Below are 14,074 nucleotides of genomic sequence, written 5' to 3'. Positions count from 1 at the left end.
TTTTGGTAAGTGTAATTTTACATAACTTTTATTCTTTGGTTTTGTTGATAAAGGCCAGAAGCTGGAGGGAAAATGTGAACTTATGTCCCCAAACTGCACAGTTAAAATGCTCGATGAGTTCTTGTGCACATAGCTCTTTCTTTATAAGGAAACAGTAATGATCACCACACTGCAACAGAACTTCCTGAGACACAGGCTACTGCAAAGGAGGTGCTAATGCCTGCACAGCCTCCTAGGGGACTGGACTGCTGCATGGCCATGCCCTGTGTGCCCCCCTGCAGACAACAAAGCTCAGGCACCTCTGTTTGTGGTAAGGTCTTCTACGCTTCCACCACGAAAGACTAAAAATTGCTTTATAAGATGTTGCACTTCAGGCATTATGAATTATAACCCTCCGCCTGTCTTTGCTGCGTTGCTCTTAAAAGCTAAGAAAACAAGTGTTCTGGATCTGCTTTCTCCATGTCTCTCCGTTTTTGTCCTGCTTTTGAGTGGGGGAGGAAGATGCGATGCTTTGTGAGGACTGTTGGAATGAAGACTAGAGACTTGAAATACATCAGAAGTGCCACAACAACACTGCATGCAGGATTTCACTTTGAGCAAGGAAAGGAAAGGACAGGATCCAGGGGAACAGACAGCAGCAGAGCACCAGAAACTCCCAGAACTGCCCAAGGCATGGGACACATTTCTCCAAGTTGCAGCACTGCTAGCAATGTGCTAGATGTGAAACAGAGCATGGATGTATCTCTTATTTCTTCCCCAATACAAAGTGGTGTATTCATCAATCTGCACAGACAGATTGATGGCTGAGCACACATATGGTGGGAATCACATTTCAGATTCTACCAGTATTAAGAGGCATTACTGGGAGGACTGAAAAATAAACAATAGCAAGAAGAGTACCTGAACTCACAGACTACTCTAAAGCACTGTATACAGTGAGGAGAAAGGCTAGAGCCAAGTTCAAATACTTTTTCCACTCTATTTCTTGTTTTCCTGCATCTACCTTGATAAACTCATCTGTGTAGTGGCCCAAAAGAAAGTAAAAAGTTCCTGTTCCTGCAAAGTCTAGATAGCAGTGGCAGAGAGGTAGGGATAGAGAGGGTGTTACAAACTCCACTTGTTCTGCACACCAAGTGAGACAGGGCCTGAGAGAGACAGAAAGGCCATACTCTGTCTTGCAAATGCACAAGGAAGGCTCAGGTATTATAGAAAACTGTCAGTTTTGATCTAAAACATGACAACAGTAGTGGTCAAGAGAACACTAGATGTTATGGGTGCTCAGAGACATCAGAATTCTTGTGAACGTTGAAGAGCTCCACTCTTGAAATTTGGGGAGGGAGAAGAGAAAGGTGCCTTTGGTTGACCATATCAATGAAAATTATCATCTCTTCATCAGGTGACAAGCAGCCCAGGCAGTTCTGGAAAGGCTACCTGTTCTCCATGTACTTCTGTTCTGCTGTGCCTGCCAGTGCAACACCTGATGCTGCATGAAGAAGGAAGCATCTCTGCTTTCTTCCTCTGCAATCTGGCTTATGCCAAGCACAGAACAAAGGAGTTGCATTTTCAAATGAGAACTGACATTTGCTTGTTTACACTTAAAAACATTTAATAAAGATACTGCTTCTACTGTAAGAGATATGCAGTTGAAGTACAGGTAGATGAAGATTATTTTTCACAGTTAAATAATCAGAAACTGTGTAAAACACTAGTTTTCATTAGCTTTCCAAATGAATGTGACATTGTTCAAGATAAAATCCTCTGAAAGCCAAGGAGAACGTGAGGGTTCAAACTGGCAGAACCTACATGTACAGAAGCAGCTCTGAAAGCTACTGTGTAAATAGATATCTAAATTTTATACGCCTTAACACTCATGTTTAGTTAAACAAAGGATGTATACAATTCAAGTGATTACACTGTGAATGGCTGCCATCACTCAATACATAAGAGGAACATGGAACCAAAACTACTTCAGTATTACTATAGCAAGAAATTAGAAAAAGCAACATGCAATTCATTGCATCTGTCACTCAAGCACAATGCAGAGCCTTCCTGAAGGTCAGTCTGAAGCCACGGAGCCACAGCAAACCACAGTACCTTCCGCTCCAGGGGCCAGGCAGGGTGTTTCAGCCACCACCTCTATTACCAAGCCCAAGGCAGTGGAAACACTTCAAAACTAAGGCCATTGCTCTGCACACAACTCTCCTTATTAGGATAAGAAGAAAGCAGAAGCTGTGTGATGGAAGTAAAAATCTTCCTTTGCCATGCTACTAGAAAACACCTTGACATCACTGTGACAAGAAGGTACATGGCATAGATCAGAACAGGTCAAAATAAAAGAAGAAAAATCATGGAAGATTTCCATGGAAGCTCAGAACACAGAGCTACAGTTGGAAAACAAGTTCCCCAAAAGGTATTATCCAAATGGTGTCTTTCAAGTCCCACAGAAATAATTCCTGTTCCAGAGGTCTGGAAATACAGTTCATTTACCAAAAGAGCATCAGCCAACCATAGAAATATGTTTAAAAATAAAGTGAATACTACAGCTCTTGCTATTAAAGGTGAATTGCATTCTGTTCTTTCCACTTCAGCTTAAACCTGTCAGTAAGTCAATCAATACACTGGTTCCTGTAAGACATGAAAAAGGAGAATCTTTCACAGCTTTCTCTGAAAAAGGCAGCAGCTTCAGAATCACTACTACTTTCAATCCAGCTTTACATCTTTATAGGTATACCTGCATGAACTTTCAAATCCATTTTCTTCTTCCCTCACCCATAATGTCAATTAAAAATAAACAAGATCCCCACTCCACCCGAAAATTAAATGCTTTGTATGAAGGTATTCCTTCCTAAGAAGGAAGTGCCCATTGTTTGCCAGAGATGCATTTTTAGAGTTGAGAAAGCTAACCCCAGAGAAACCCATGCCAGTATTTGTTCTTGTTTCCAGCCAGTCAAAAGATGACACACAAGGAGAAGCCATTAGATAAGATTTTTTTAAAAACTAACTACAAATAAGATGGACAAAATTGCTTCCAAAGCAAAGCAAGATGCCTGAATCAATGAGCTCTTATTAATTAACTGGTAGAGTAATAAAAATGGATAAAAGCAAAAGGTTATAAAAGCTGATCTGTGATTTACCAGACTAATATTAATCAGCTTTGAATTAAGGCACCTTTAGGATTAAGCATAAAAAGCTTTTTCCAATTCTTGAAACAAAGGTGGCTATCAATTGTAAAAAAAAAAAAATTAATTTTGCAATTTACATAAAGCAATTCTTCATCTGAAAAATTTCTGGCAGTAACTGTTTTTGTTGCTCTCAAAGTCTGAAGTCAAAACAAAGCAGCACTTTGATACAGCTCTACAAGCATAAAAACAAGTTTGTGAACATGAAATGTCAGTTTCCAGAACAAAGAATAAGAATAGCACTCCAGAAGTTATTAGATCTCAGATCACCAGGTTTTCATCAAGATCTTTTCCTTAAGCCTTGATTCCCTGAGTTTGAAAGGCCTGCTTTATTTCCTGCAGAATTACTCAAATATTACAAATTTTATGAATAGGTCCTTTCCTCCCACCTTTATTAAGCACAATACCAGTAAATGCTCTCCCAGGAGGTATATCCCTCTTGGGCCTGAGGATCAGGAGGACAATAGATGATGAGCTAATGGGACAGGCTGCAGACATCATCTCCCCCAGTAACACAACAGCTGTCCCCTAAACAAGGACATGCTGAACCCTCCTCCCCGCCCCCTGCCCTCAGCTTAAGCTAGCGAAATGATTACTCAGAGCAGGGGTTATGTCAGACCAACTGTGGCTTCCACATCAGAAACCCACTGCTCCCTCCTCAGCTGCGTAACCAGTGCACAAGCAGAGCTTTCAGAAGTTGCTGTCTGCTGGCATGGGTTTCACAGAGTCTCTGGCTTGTGGCTCTTTGAATTGAGTTCCTACTCCATAGTGTTCCCACTTAACAGCTCTCAGGCAGAAATGGATGGCGATCTCATGGAAGAGCATTTGCCCAGCCCCTAAATATTGCCTTTACAAACAGCTATGGACCTGCTACCCTGAAACATTATAAACAGCACATGACATGCGCCTCTGCTGTTCTTGCCTGGAGAATTTGGAAGTGTGCAATGCACATGCATTCAATAACCAATTCCCCAACTGACCAGCAGTTACTATCCACTGACTGGTTACTGTACTGCCTTACTTGCTACTTATCTGGCATCTTAAATTCTGGCACAGACAACATGCAAACTGGGCAAGACAGGAGTTGTTCATGCAGGGTATGTGCACAGTGCAGTGTTACTGTACCTTTTCCTTTTCAGTCCACACAGAAAGGGCCAAAAGAGGAAAGAAAAAGCCAGAAATCAATATAAAAGAAAGGAGTGAGGTAACAAACAGCATATATATGATAATTTTCAAAGATAGAGAGAACCTTCAGATTTTGCTGATAGAGTTTCCTTTTGTTAACATTTCCCCTTTTGATTTATTCAAGTAACTGACAGGATGCTGTAACAGCTAGTGTTTTGAAACCAAGCAATTTAAAAAGCATATGGAATCACTGAAGAGAAATTAGTTTATAAATTTGAACTTCATTGTATTGAAGAAGAAAAAAAAAAAAGAAATCTGAGAGGAAATAAAACTGGAAGTTCCCAGTGACATAACTGGTAAAACTATTTTCAACAGTTACCACCAGCCAGCCAATCAACTCCCTATTAACTTCAAAAAACAACCAAGAACAACAGTCCCCAATACCTAGTTCTAATGCTGTCTTTAGGTACTTACATTACCTGTTTTCTCAAGATATCATGCTACCCCCACAGCTCAACAAAGACTCAAGACACTAACCACAAGTTTTACAGCCAACAGAAAATAAATGGTTCAACATTAATCAAAACAAAGTTTAGCTACATAGAAATTTTCTGTCCGAAACATAAAGCCTCCGTGAAAAATAACACATTTCAGTGAGTTCTGTTTAAAGGTTAGTTTTTGAGTAGTGTAAAACAACTCTTAGCTCTTCTAGAAAGATAGAGGAAAAAACCTCTAAAGATTATTTGTTTCTTGTTCCAGGCTTGCTGGGAGAGCACTTCTCCACTCCAGCTAGCAATCCTCAAGAAAAGTCATGGCACACAGCATAATTGTTCATTTGCACAACGCTCACAACTCCAAACAATTTTCAGAAAGAATTTGGCAAAAGGATGGCCCTCATTTATATTAAAAAAAGAAATCCCAAAAGCGAGCACTAGAAACAAGCTAAGGGTCATAATCCTAAAGCACAAAAAACTGTCATTATCCAAATGTGGTAACAAAGCATCAAACAGAAGATAAACTACCTGAAAGATAGGTAAAAAAATGAGAACACCAAACTTTTCAGTAACGTCAGATCATGTAACAAACGGCAAATACCAGAAATGGCAGATTGAGAGGTTTAAATGGGTTGTTAGGAATATTTTTCCCCTGCAAAATTATGTGGCCCTGAAGCAGGTTACCAGAGGAGTGTCTGCATGCACGTTTGCCTGTCGGGCAGTATTTTCCATCCGTGTTTTTCAAGACTTGGCTAGACAAAGCCAGGTCTGCCCCAACCCAGTTATTGGCAACAGTCCTGCACCAAACGGGGTGACTACAGGCCTCCAGACATCGCTTCCTACCAACACTTCTGCAACACTTATAGGATGTCAGACAGTTGGCATCTAATCCAACTCTAATCTATAAGAAAAATAGTTTTCCAGAGATTAGATGTGCAATCTGAGAACTGTCCTGTGATAGTTTTTCAAGACCCAACAGAAGCATTCAAAAAAGCAGAATGAAAGCTACCCAAGTCTTCCTTAAAAAGGACAAAGCAGACAAGTTAAGAGGTATAGGCAGACTTATGAGAAGAGACAAATGAAATAGCTAAAGTCAAATATATGAAAGAAAAGATAAAGGGTCAAAAAATTTGCTATTGACACAAAACTTTTCAGACAAATTTGAACATCAGCAACGTTCAACCAGAAAATGGACCTGCATTTTTGCAGGCAAAAAAAGGTGATGTTTCCATTGTACAGTATAAACCATGCACGCAGCTCACAAAACTTCAGGGAGTAAAACTCATCCTAATCAACACATCTAGTAGAAAAATGTTTTCATAAAAAAAGTACAGAAATTGATCGGCCTACAGACATAAACTGCTGGTTTAAATTACACAATAAAACCAAGCCAGAACACTAACCCTCCCTCTTTACACACAAGAAGGCCTTATACAGCCATACCCTGTGAGGATTTCTCTCTCTGCAGATAGATCTGAGAGCACTGGGGTCAACACCCAAGTTTTAGTTACAGAACTGAAATAATTTAGCAGAGAACAGAAGTGTCGAGGAAGCGTTTGTGCCCATATCTGAAACAAAGTTGGATGACATACTTTAATTCCTCATCACCTTTAAGTTACAGCATAGACTCACAGAGTAACTTCGGTTGCAAGACCTCCCTGGCTGTGGAGGTCTCTGTCCCAGTCCTGCTGCTCCAAGCAAAGTCAACAAGATCAGCTTGCTCAGGGCCTTGCTGAGTTTTGAATAGCCCCAGGGAAGGAGATTTCACAACCTCTCTCAACCCTTATCTAATGCTTCAGCACCCTTACAGTGAAAAATTTAATCAGACCTTCCCATGTTGCAACTTGGGTCCACTGCCTCTTACCTAACACCATGGACCTTTGAGAAGGGTCTGAGTCTCTCCTCTGTACCTTTCCATTAGGCAGCAGAAGATAGCAACATGATGTCCCCTTAGCCACCTTCTCTCCATGCAGAAGAAAACCAATTCTCTCAGCTTCTCCTCATGCATCATGTGCTTCAGCCCTGTAATCACTTTGGTGACCCCCCTCCACTGGGCTCATTGTGGTACATCAACATCTATCTTGTACTGAGCAGCCCAAAACCGGACACAGTACTTCAGATGTGATCTCACAAGTGCAGAATAGAGGGGAGTAATAATCAGAGTAAAAATGTATTCCATAGTAGCGATATTGGAGATCTCCACATGCTAGACAAATTTTAGAAAAACCAAAGATCTACTACTAAAAACTCAGTCAGATCATGTGTTGAATGTAGCAGGTAAATTATTTATATTCAGATTAAGCACATCCTCTAATTGTTTCAATACTGGATTAAGCAAATGGCATCAAATAGTTTAATGTCTAAACACCCAGGAAGGTGAGTCTTACACTGCCACAGTCTTTCCCATCCTTCTTTTGTACCCTGTCCCTGTAACTTTTGGTCTCTTGAATAATTTCAGCCAATTTTGAGAAAAAAGTAAAGAAGATAATTAAAATTCTAAAGTTGTTAAGAATTTGGTGCCTCATAGACAAAAGGTGCAAAAACTCGATGTGTACGGGAGCAATTCCAGAGCTGTTCTCACCCAGCTGGTAAGCTGGACAAACAGAGGCACAAGCTCAGAAACTTTTTTAAGTTAAGTTTGGTGATAAGAGGAAGGAAAGAATAACAGAATGAAGGGACACAGACATGACTGGTGCAGGGGAAGGTCAGGGAAGGAGAAACCTATGATGCAAGCCTGCAGGTAGCCATGGGTCAGAAGTTCCACTTCCCAAGGAATACACTTTAATTTTCCCCAATGCTTGCAGCTATTATGTCATAGGGAAGAAGATGATTAATAGTGTATGAGGTGGTGGTTGTATACTGGTTCTGATTTCTTCCACGTGAAAACAGAGTAATTTAAACATAGAAAAGGCTCTTTAGACAATTGCCACAGAGCTAGATTTCTCAATATCAATGTGCCAATCCCCAACAAAGCAGAAGAAATATGTGAATAAGGACAACTGAAATATTACTTGTGCTTTATTGCTTTACTGAAAGAAAATCTCATTTAGTACAAACAGAACATATTAGAAGAAATCCACCTTGCAGTTCTAATCCAGGCTGGGTTTTTTTGCTTTTGTGTGTTTGGTTGTTGTTTTTCTTTAGGATCATTAAAATGCAAAAACCTTAAAATTTTATTTTTAACTTACCAAATATCAGTGCTAACCCATGGGAAGTCCCCACTGCTACCAGATTTGATGCTGCCTGAAATAGTCATGCAGAAAGATTGAAAGTAGAAGAAATGTCAGTCACAAATCCACCACTTAAACTCTCACTACACTCATGCAACTAACAAGCTCAACTAACAAGCCCTGGTGATGACATGAAAAAGTGCAGAGCATGGCATTTGATCAGCAGAGGGGCAGCGGGGCAGCTAAAGGTTGAACTCTGCCCCCAGAAACCAGATCTTTCATGCTTCTTCTCCCACCCCTCATATTTGAAAATTCTTAGTAAGGGTAAGAAGGAAGATGCATTTATCAGCTGTCTTTAATTACTGCTTTAACAAACTTGCAGGAAAACTAACTATACAGTACTTTAAAATTGTTAGAGTACTTACAATTGCTGTGGGCAAGCCAGCATCCACTTTGTCCTAGAAAAAAAGGACAAATAATGAGTAAGAGAGACAGAACTCCCAGCTCTGTGCATGTCTCTAATAATTAGAACTACAACACGCAGAAAAATCAACACAAGTTGCATTTTAATAGTCCCACCAGGGCAGACAGTGCTGAGGGAACCACTGGCTAGAAATACCCAGAATGGATGAGAAAGTGCACAGAAATGGAGAGGAAGCAGAATATCCTGTAATTCCCTATGAAAGTTACTGTGCTCTTCTCAAAACAGCCTAATCTTAATAACAGTTTCCAATATTCTCTGTGTACATGGCATAGACATTGACTACAAAACTACTTCCCTTTCCCCTCTCAAGCACACCTTATTAGCGTCCCATTCAGGTGGCTTACCCACACCCCCATCAATGCAAGTGATAGCCAGTGGCAGCACACTAACATTGAGATCCTGGTCACACAGCCATCACAAAACACTCACAGATGAGTCACTTGTATTCTATTCTAACAAGCCTACCTTGCATGCTTCAGAAATCATACACTTCATAAATCACCACCTTAGCACTGATCTTGGACAGTCAGTTTTTCCCTGGCAGTACGATCTACAGACCAGCTCTCTTGCATCTGTGCCTGAAGTGCAGTCACACACATGGGACTGTGCAAACCTGCTCCTCACTCAGCTCAGAACAAGTGTGTTCTGAGCCTGCTGCAGGCATTAAGAAAACCTGTTACCAGCACCTTCAAGCAAGCAGAACAATAGCACTGCTATAACTTTATATTAACATTTCCCGCCAGGTTTAATGACATCTAGCAACACGAATCAGTGTTAAAGAGAACCTACCATATTGCTGCTGCAATAAGTCAGCTAATACCTGATTCACTACTGGCTAGGGATTACTAGTCGGTAGTTCAGGTGCCAAACATGTTAGTATTATCCAGAACTAATAGTAGGGGGAAAGAGGAGATCACACAAACAGCCCTCCACAACAAGAGGTTCAAATTTTTCTTAATGGAATGTGACCAGGAGAAAAATACACTTACTGCTGCAGACACTATTTGGGCAGAAATTCCTTTCAGAAGCGAGAGACGTATAACTGATCCATGGAGTGAGAGAGAATCTGGGAGTTTTTTCTTCCTAAGAAAAAAAGAAATAAACCAAATGCTTTAGAGCAAAATGAAAGTTTGGAACTTTGCCTAACCCACAGCTAAACTAGCAGGTAAATTCTGCATACACTTGTAACTCATGCAGTTTCCATTCCTATTCTTGGGGCCTACATGCACAGAATGAAACAGACATGACATTACTAGCAAAGCCTGCTATGCACCACTGTGCCTGCACAAAATCTGTTTTTAACTCATCTCCCGGGGGGGGGGGGGGAATTCTTCAAACAGATTGTCAGTTTCAAGCACATATCTGCAAACCTTAGAATTTATTAATAAAGCCTGAAAGCAACACTTTTGCTCTTCCAGTGAGTCAGGAAGTTTCAGCCCTTAAAGGTGAATATCTAAGGAAAATACACAATTGGAAAAGGCTCATTAGCAGAATACAGACCCCTAGGAAAACTGGATGCATGCTTAAAGAATAACACTCAATTAAAACACAGCTGATATGATATGAAAGGTTAAGTGTCTCTGTTTATGGAGAAAATGTCTTTAAAAAGTAACTAGTGTACAGGGAACAGTTATTTCTAAAGAGCATTGGTATACTGTAGCACACACAGTAGAGGGTAAATCCCCAGGAAAGTTGCAATTCTGTTGCCAAGCACACACCACCAGAAAGCCAAATTTCCAAAACTCACAGGGAAACCTTTGCTTCTTATCTCTTCAGAGGAGCACAAATAAGTAGCTCACATGTTGGTTAAAGAAACATGTTGTTAATACCTTATATTATGGCTAAGGACCCCTAAACATGGCAACTAGCTTTACCCAAAGGTGACAATAACACTTCCAGGTTTTTCTGCCCACTCTGTACTGGAAACTGGTTAAGCCACTCCAGGTAACATTTCCCTCAATACAAACCATCTTATTTGAAAAAAGAAGGGACAGTGTCAGTACACCACCATAAACCATCACATTTAAGAGTGTTTATATCCTATACAATTGCTCATGCAACAATCACAACTTCTTATGGCACATAAGGCGGCCATGGAAGTGGCTCAGGATGCAGGATGAGGCCATCATTTGAGTAATTAATGAGACAAGTCAGCAGTATTATAGCTAATTATCACGTTCCAGGCTGCCTTTAGATGTCAAGATTAGCATTCCATTTACAGGAGTGACAGCAGTTCACTTGCTTTTTAAAAATAACCACCAGCTGCTTGCAGACTCTGGAAGTCATCAGACACACCTTTGGAAAGATTTTCTTTAAAGTCATCATGGTTCAGTGTTTTAAAGATTCCATTAAAATTCAGAGAAATGTAAATACTCCATCTCCCATAAAATGCATTTATTGCTCAAACAGGCAAGCCCTCAGCGCAAAACTAAATCCCATCTTTGCCTACTTGATCTTGCAGGAATAACACTACTCTGTCAAAAGCACCGTCACTGGAGTCCCTGCAGCATCCCCCTGGGACGTCAACACTAGGATATAACAGCAGGAGACAAAATCCACACATGCAATTAAAATGTTACTACCCAAATAACAGACAAATTGCATGCTCAGAGCAAAGGTCAGGGAGGAGGCAGCAGGAGGTTGCCTTAGGAAGTTTCAACTGTTCTTAGCTTTGGATTGTCCTACCCACTCAAAAAAAGAAGAATTTCTTTTTAATGGATCTAAGCAGTGCTCCTTCAAATATCATTTAACCTCCTAGGGTATGAGTCCTGCAGTACCTTTTCAGGTGTGTCCGGTCCCCGCTGTCAGAGCTTGCTACAGAAGATGTGTCATAGGAGTGTGTATCTGTGTTATCAATGTTCAAGAGAAAGGGATCCTCCAAAATGAAAGACTCCTCTTCATCATCAGTCTGAAGAAAGAGAATCTCCACAGCTTACTAAATGTTCAAAATGCACAACACCCTAACTAAAACATTAGCAAAATAGCATCAATTAAGCAGAAAAATCAAGAAGGAGAGGACAAGACAGTCTCATACGTAAAAACCAGAAATACGTATTATTTTACTAGACAGATTCTGTGGAAGAACTGGTTTCCAGAATTCACAACAATCACAGAAGTGGGCTGGAGAGAAAGTTATTCAACTAATCCTTCTTCCCCAGCTATTATCTACTCCATCAAAACTTCAACAGACCTTTGACTAAGCTGTTCTCAAAATTCTCCAATTGCCGAGAGAAGGCCTAGACTCCAGCACTTCACCACGTGGTGGCTAAGAGTCTAGTAGTCCCTCCGGCTGCTACAAGGGTTGATTTTGCTCTTGTCTGTGCTATTCTGCTGGTGATATCTCTCTCTTCTCAAGCTTAGCCCTGAATTTTTTTTTATTATTTTATATTTTATTTTATAATATTTTAGGTTTTGTTTAAACAGCCATTCTCCCTGACATCTTCTAAATTCAGTACAGTTCATGTTGCTCTCGAAGCTCAGAGCCAGAGAGAACAAACACAATATCCCAATTAATGCCAAAGATGGTCCTCATTTGTCTTACAGCTGGCAGACCTGTGCCCATTAAGTATCTCTTTTTCCAGTGGAGCTGTATACCCTTCTGGTTCAGTCAGGTTGTTTTCCACTAAAATCCTTTTCAGAAGATGCTTTGCAAGTCATTCCTATCCCATATATACTGAGATAAATAGCACTGAAGTAAGACTTTGTATTTGTCTGCATTGAACTACACTTTCTTCATGATTACCTCTCAAGTTTAAGACTTGGATTCTACTCTGACATGGATGTGACTGCATCTCCTTACAATTTGGTATCAACCCAAATTTAGTTAAGTTCCCTCTGCCTTCATCACCCAAGGCATCAGCAGAAACAGGACATATGTCTGTACGCTACCCCTTCTACTATTCCTCTTGTTCCTAGACTGTATCTGCTTGGGGCACCTTATACCTGTATCTTTAATACAGCTTTTTAAAAGAACTGTCACCTCTCCCAGGCTCCTCTTCCCTCTATACCAACTTCCTAGGCAGTCCAACCACCAATTTCCTCAGTTCGTTAACAAGCTTCATTTCTTGAATTTTATCTTTACTTCCATGCCCTTCTTTTCCTTCTAAGAACCATGCACTCATGTGGCTATTGTAAAAAATGCTCTGAATTGGATACAAGCAAGACAGTCGGTTCTGCCCTGCAAGGTACTACAGGCAACATCAGATGTTGAGACAGTTCATTACTCCTGCCATAGGGCTAAATACATGAAACATACAAAATAAATGGAGCTGTGAAAAATCTAGTTCTCATCTCCTCCCACAACTTAAGAACTACCTGGAATTTTCTGCATTTATTTTTAGTTTTAAAACAAACAAAAAACCCACAACCGAAAAAAACAACCAAAACCATTGACGACCCTGACCTTTAATAGACTATATAGTTAGTCTTCAGGTGACTGTCCAAATCCACAGGTGAACATGCTTAAACTTGATGGAAATCCTTTGTTTCAGCTGTGGATATTTCGATTGAAAAAACAAAATTCCATACTACACACTATACAGCAATTACTCAACCAAGCATGTACTTTGTCAGCTATCAGTATCAGGAAATTATAAAGTTATACAATTTTATTTCCCAGGAAAAACACAATATGAGAAGAACCAAAGGAGTATGGACTGCCTCGTCTTAGTTTCCGCCTGTCTTAGAGCATGTCCAACGGACCACTCACCTCATTTAAGATGCTCTCCAGTGTTGGAGGGGTATCAACTTGAGGAATGTCGAATTCTTTGTCATCAATCTGTACATCAGAAACCACAGACTGAGTTTAGGTTGCCTATTCCACCTTCCAAACTTTTTCCCAACTAAAGAAAAAAAAAGCAGCTATGCATGCACTCTTTCCAACATACCTCTGCCCAGAAAGGCACCACGTATACTACAATTTCTCCTATTCAAAATGCATTCTCTGAAATTTGGCATTGCAAGACAGAACAAGAGATATTTAGTATCAAAAATAGTTCTCTGACCTATGCCCAGATCTGAAATTTCAAATGCCTTTTTTTCTTTGTTATTTCTAAAGATCACTAACAGTGTTACACTGCCTTTCTAATACAGACAGACATCAGTACACAACATTTTTTTTCTGACTGCTTACTAATGGGAAAAAACGTCGTTTTCTTTAAAATAAAGATGCTTTTATCTGAGACTTGCATTACCAAAAATCAAGCACAACTATTATAGGAAGGCTAGCCCCAGCACCTCTGTCCTACTCACCTACGAAACTACTACTGTTCTGTCCCCACACCTCCTCGGTGGCCACGGAGTTAAAACCGGCTGACTACACGACTAAGGTCTGACGCAGGATTGTTTTAGACTCTTGACTGCCTGCTCCTCTAGCAAGTGTATAGTACAAGCGTGCCTGTTACCTGCATTTTGCCCCCCAGCAAGAACCGCGTCCCTGCGAGTTCTTAGGGGAGACTCAACCACGGTGAAAGTTACCCCCGTTTTCAGCGTCAGGCAGAGCACCGGCGGGACCAACGCCAGCGACCGAAACGGCTGATCAGCGGCGGGGTCTCGCCACGCCACCCGCCCCACGGACCTTCCCTCACGGCTGCCTGAGGGGGCCTGCGCCCTCCCCCCCCGCCG

At 40.7% G+C, this 14,074-nt stretch overlaps 1 protein-coding gene across 1 annotated transcript in view; it reads right to left on the bottom strand.

Moving 5' to 3' along the window:
* Nucleotides 1–14,074, bottom strand: part of VPS8 (vacuolar protein sorting 8 homolog (S. cerevisiae)) — an 85,202-nt gene that overhangs the window by 69,912 nt on the left and 1,216 nt on the right. Inside the window, exons 3-7 of the mRNA XM_010561276.1 lie at nucleotides 13,161–13,229; nucleotides 11,230–11,360; nucleotides 9,442–9,535; nucleotides 8,394–8,426; nucleotides 7,987–8,041 (exon numbers count right to left, since the gene is read on the bottom strand). Of these exons, the coding sequence (XP_010559578.1) occupies nucleotides 7,987–8,041; nucleotides 8,394–8,426; nucleotides 9,442–9,535; nucleotides 11,230–11,360; nucleotides 13,161–13,229 (382 nt within the window). The remainder of the gene's footprint in view (nucleotides 1–7,986; nucleotides 8,042–8,393; nucleotides 8,427–9,441; nucleotides 9,536–11,229; nucleotides 11,361–13,160; nucleotides 13,230–14,074) is intronic.

This window comes from Haliaeetus leucocephalus, unplaced genomic scaffold, assembly GCF_000737465.1.
Source record: "Haliaeetus leucocephalus isolate CR32 unplaced genomic scaffold, Haliaeetus_leucocephalus-4.0 Scaffold143, whole genome shotgun sequence".
NCBI classification, from domain to species: Eukaryota; Metazoa; Chordata; class Aves; order Accipitriformes; family Accipitridae; genus Haliaeetus; species Haliaeetus leucocephalus.
This window is presented reverse-complemented; position numbering and strand designations above follow the sequence as displayed.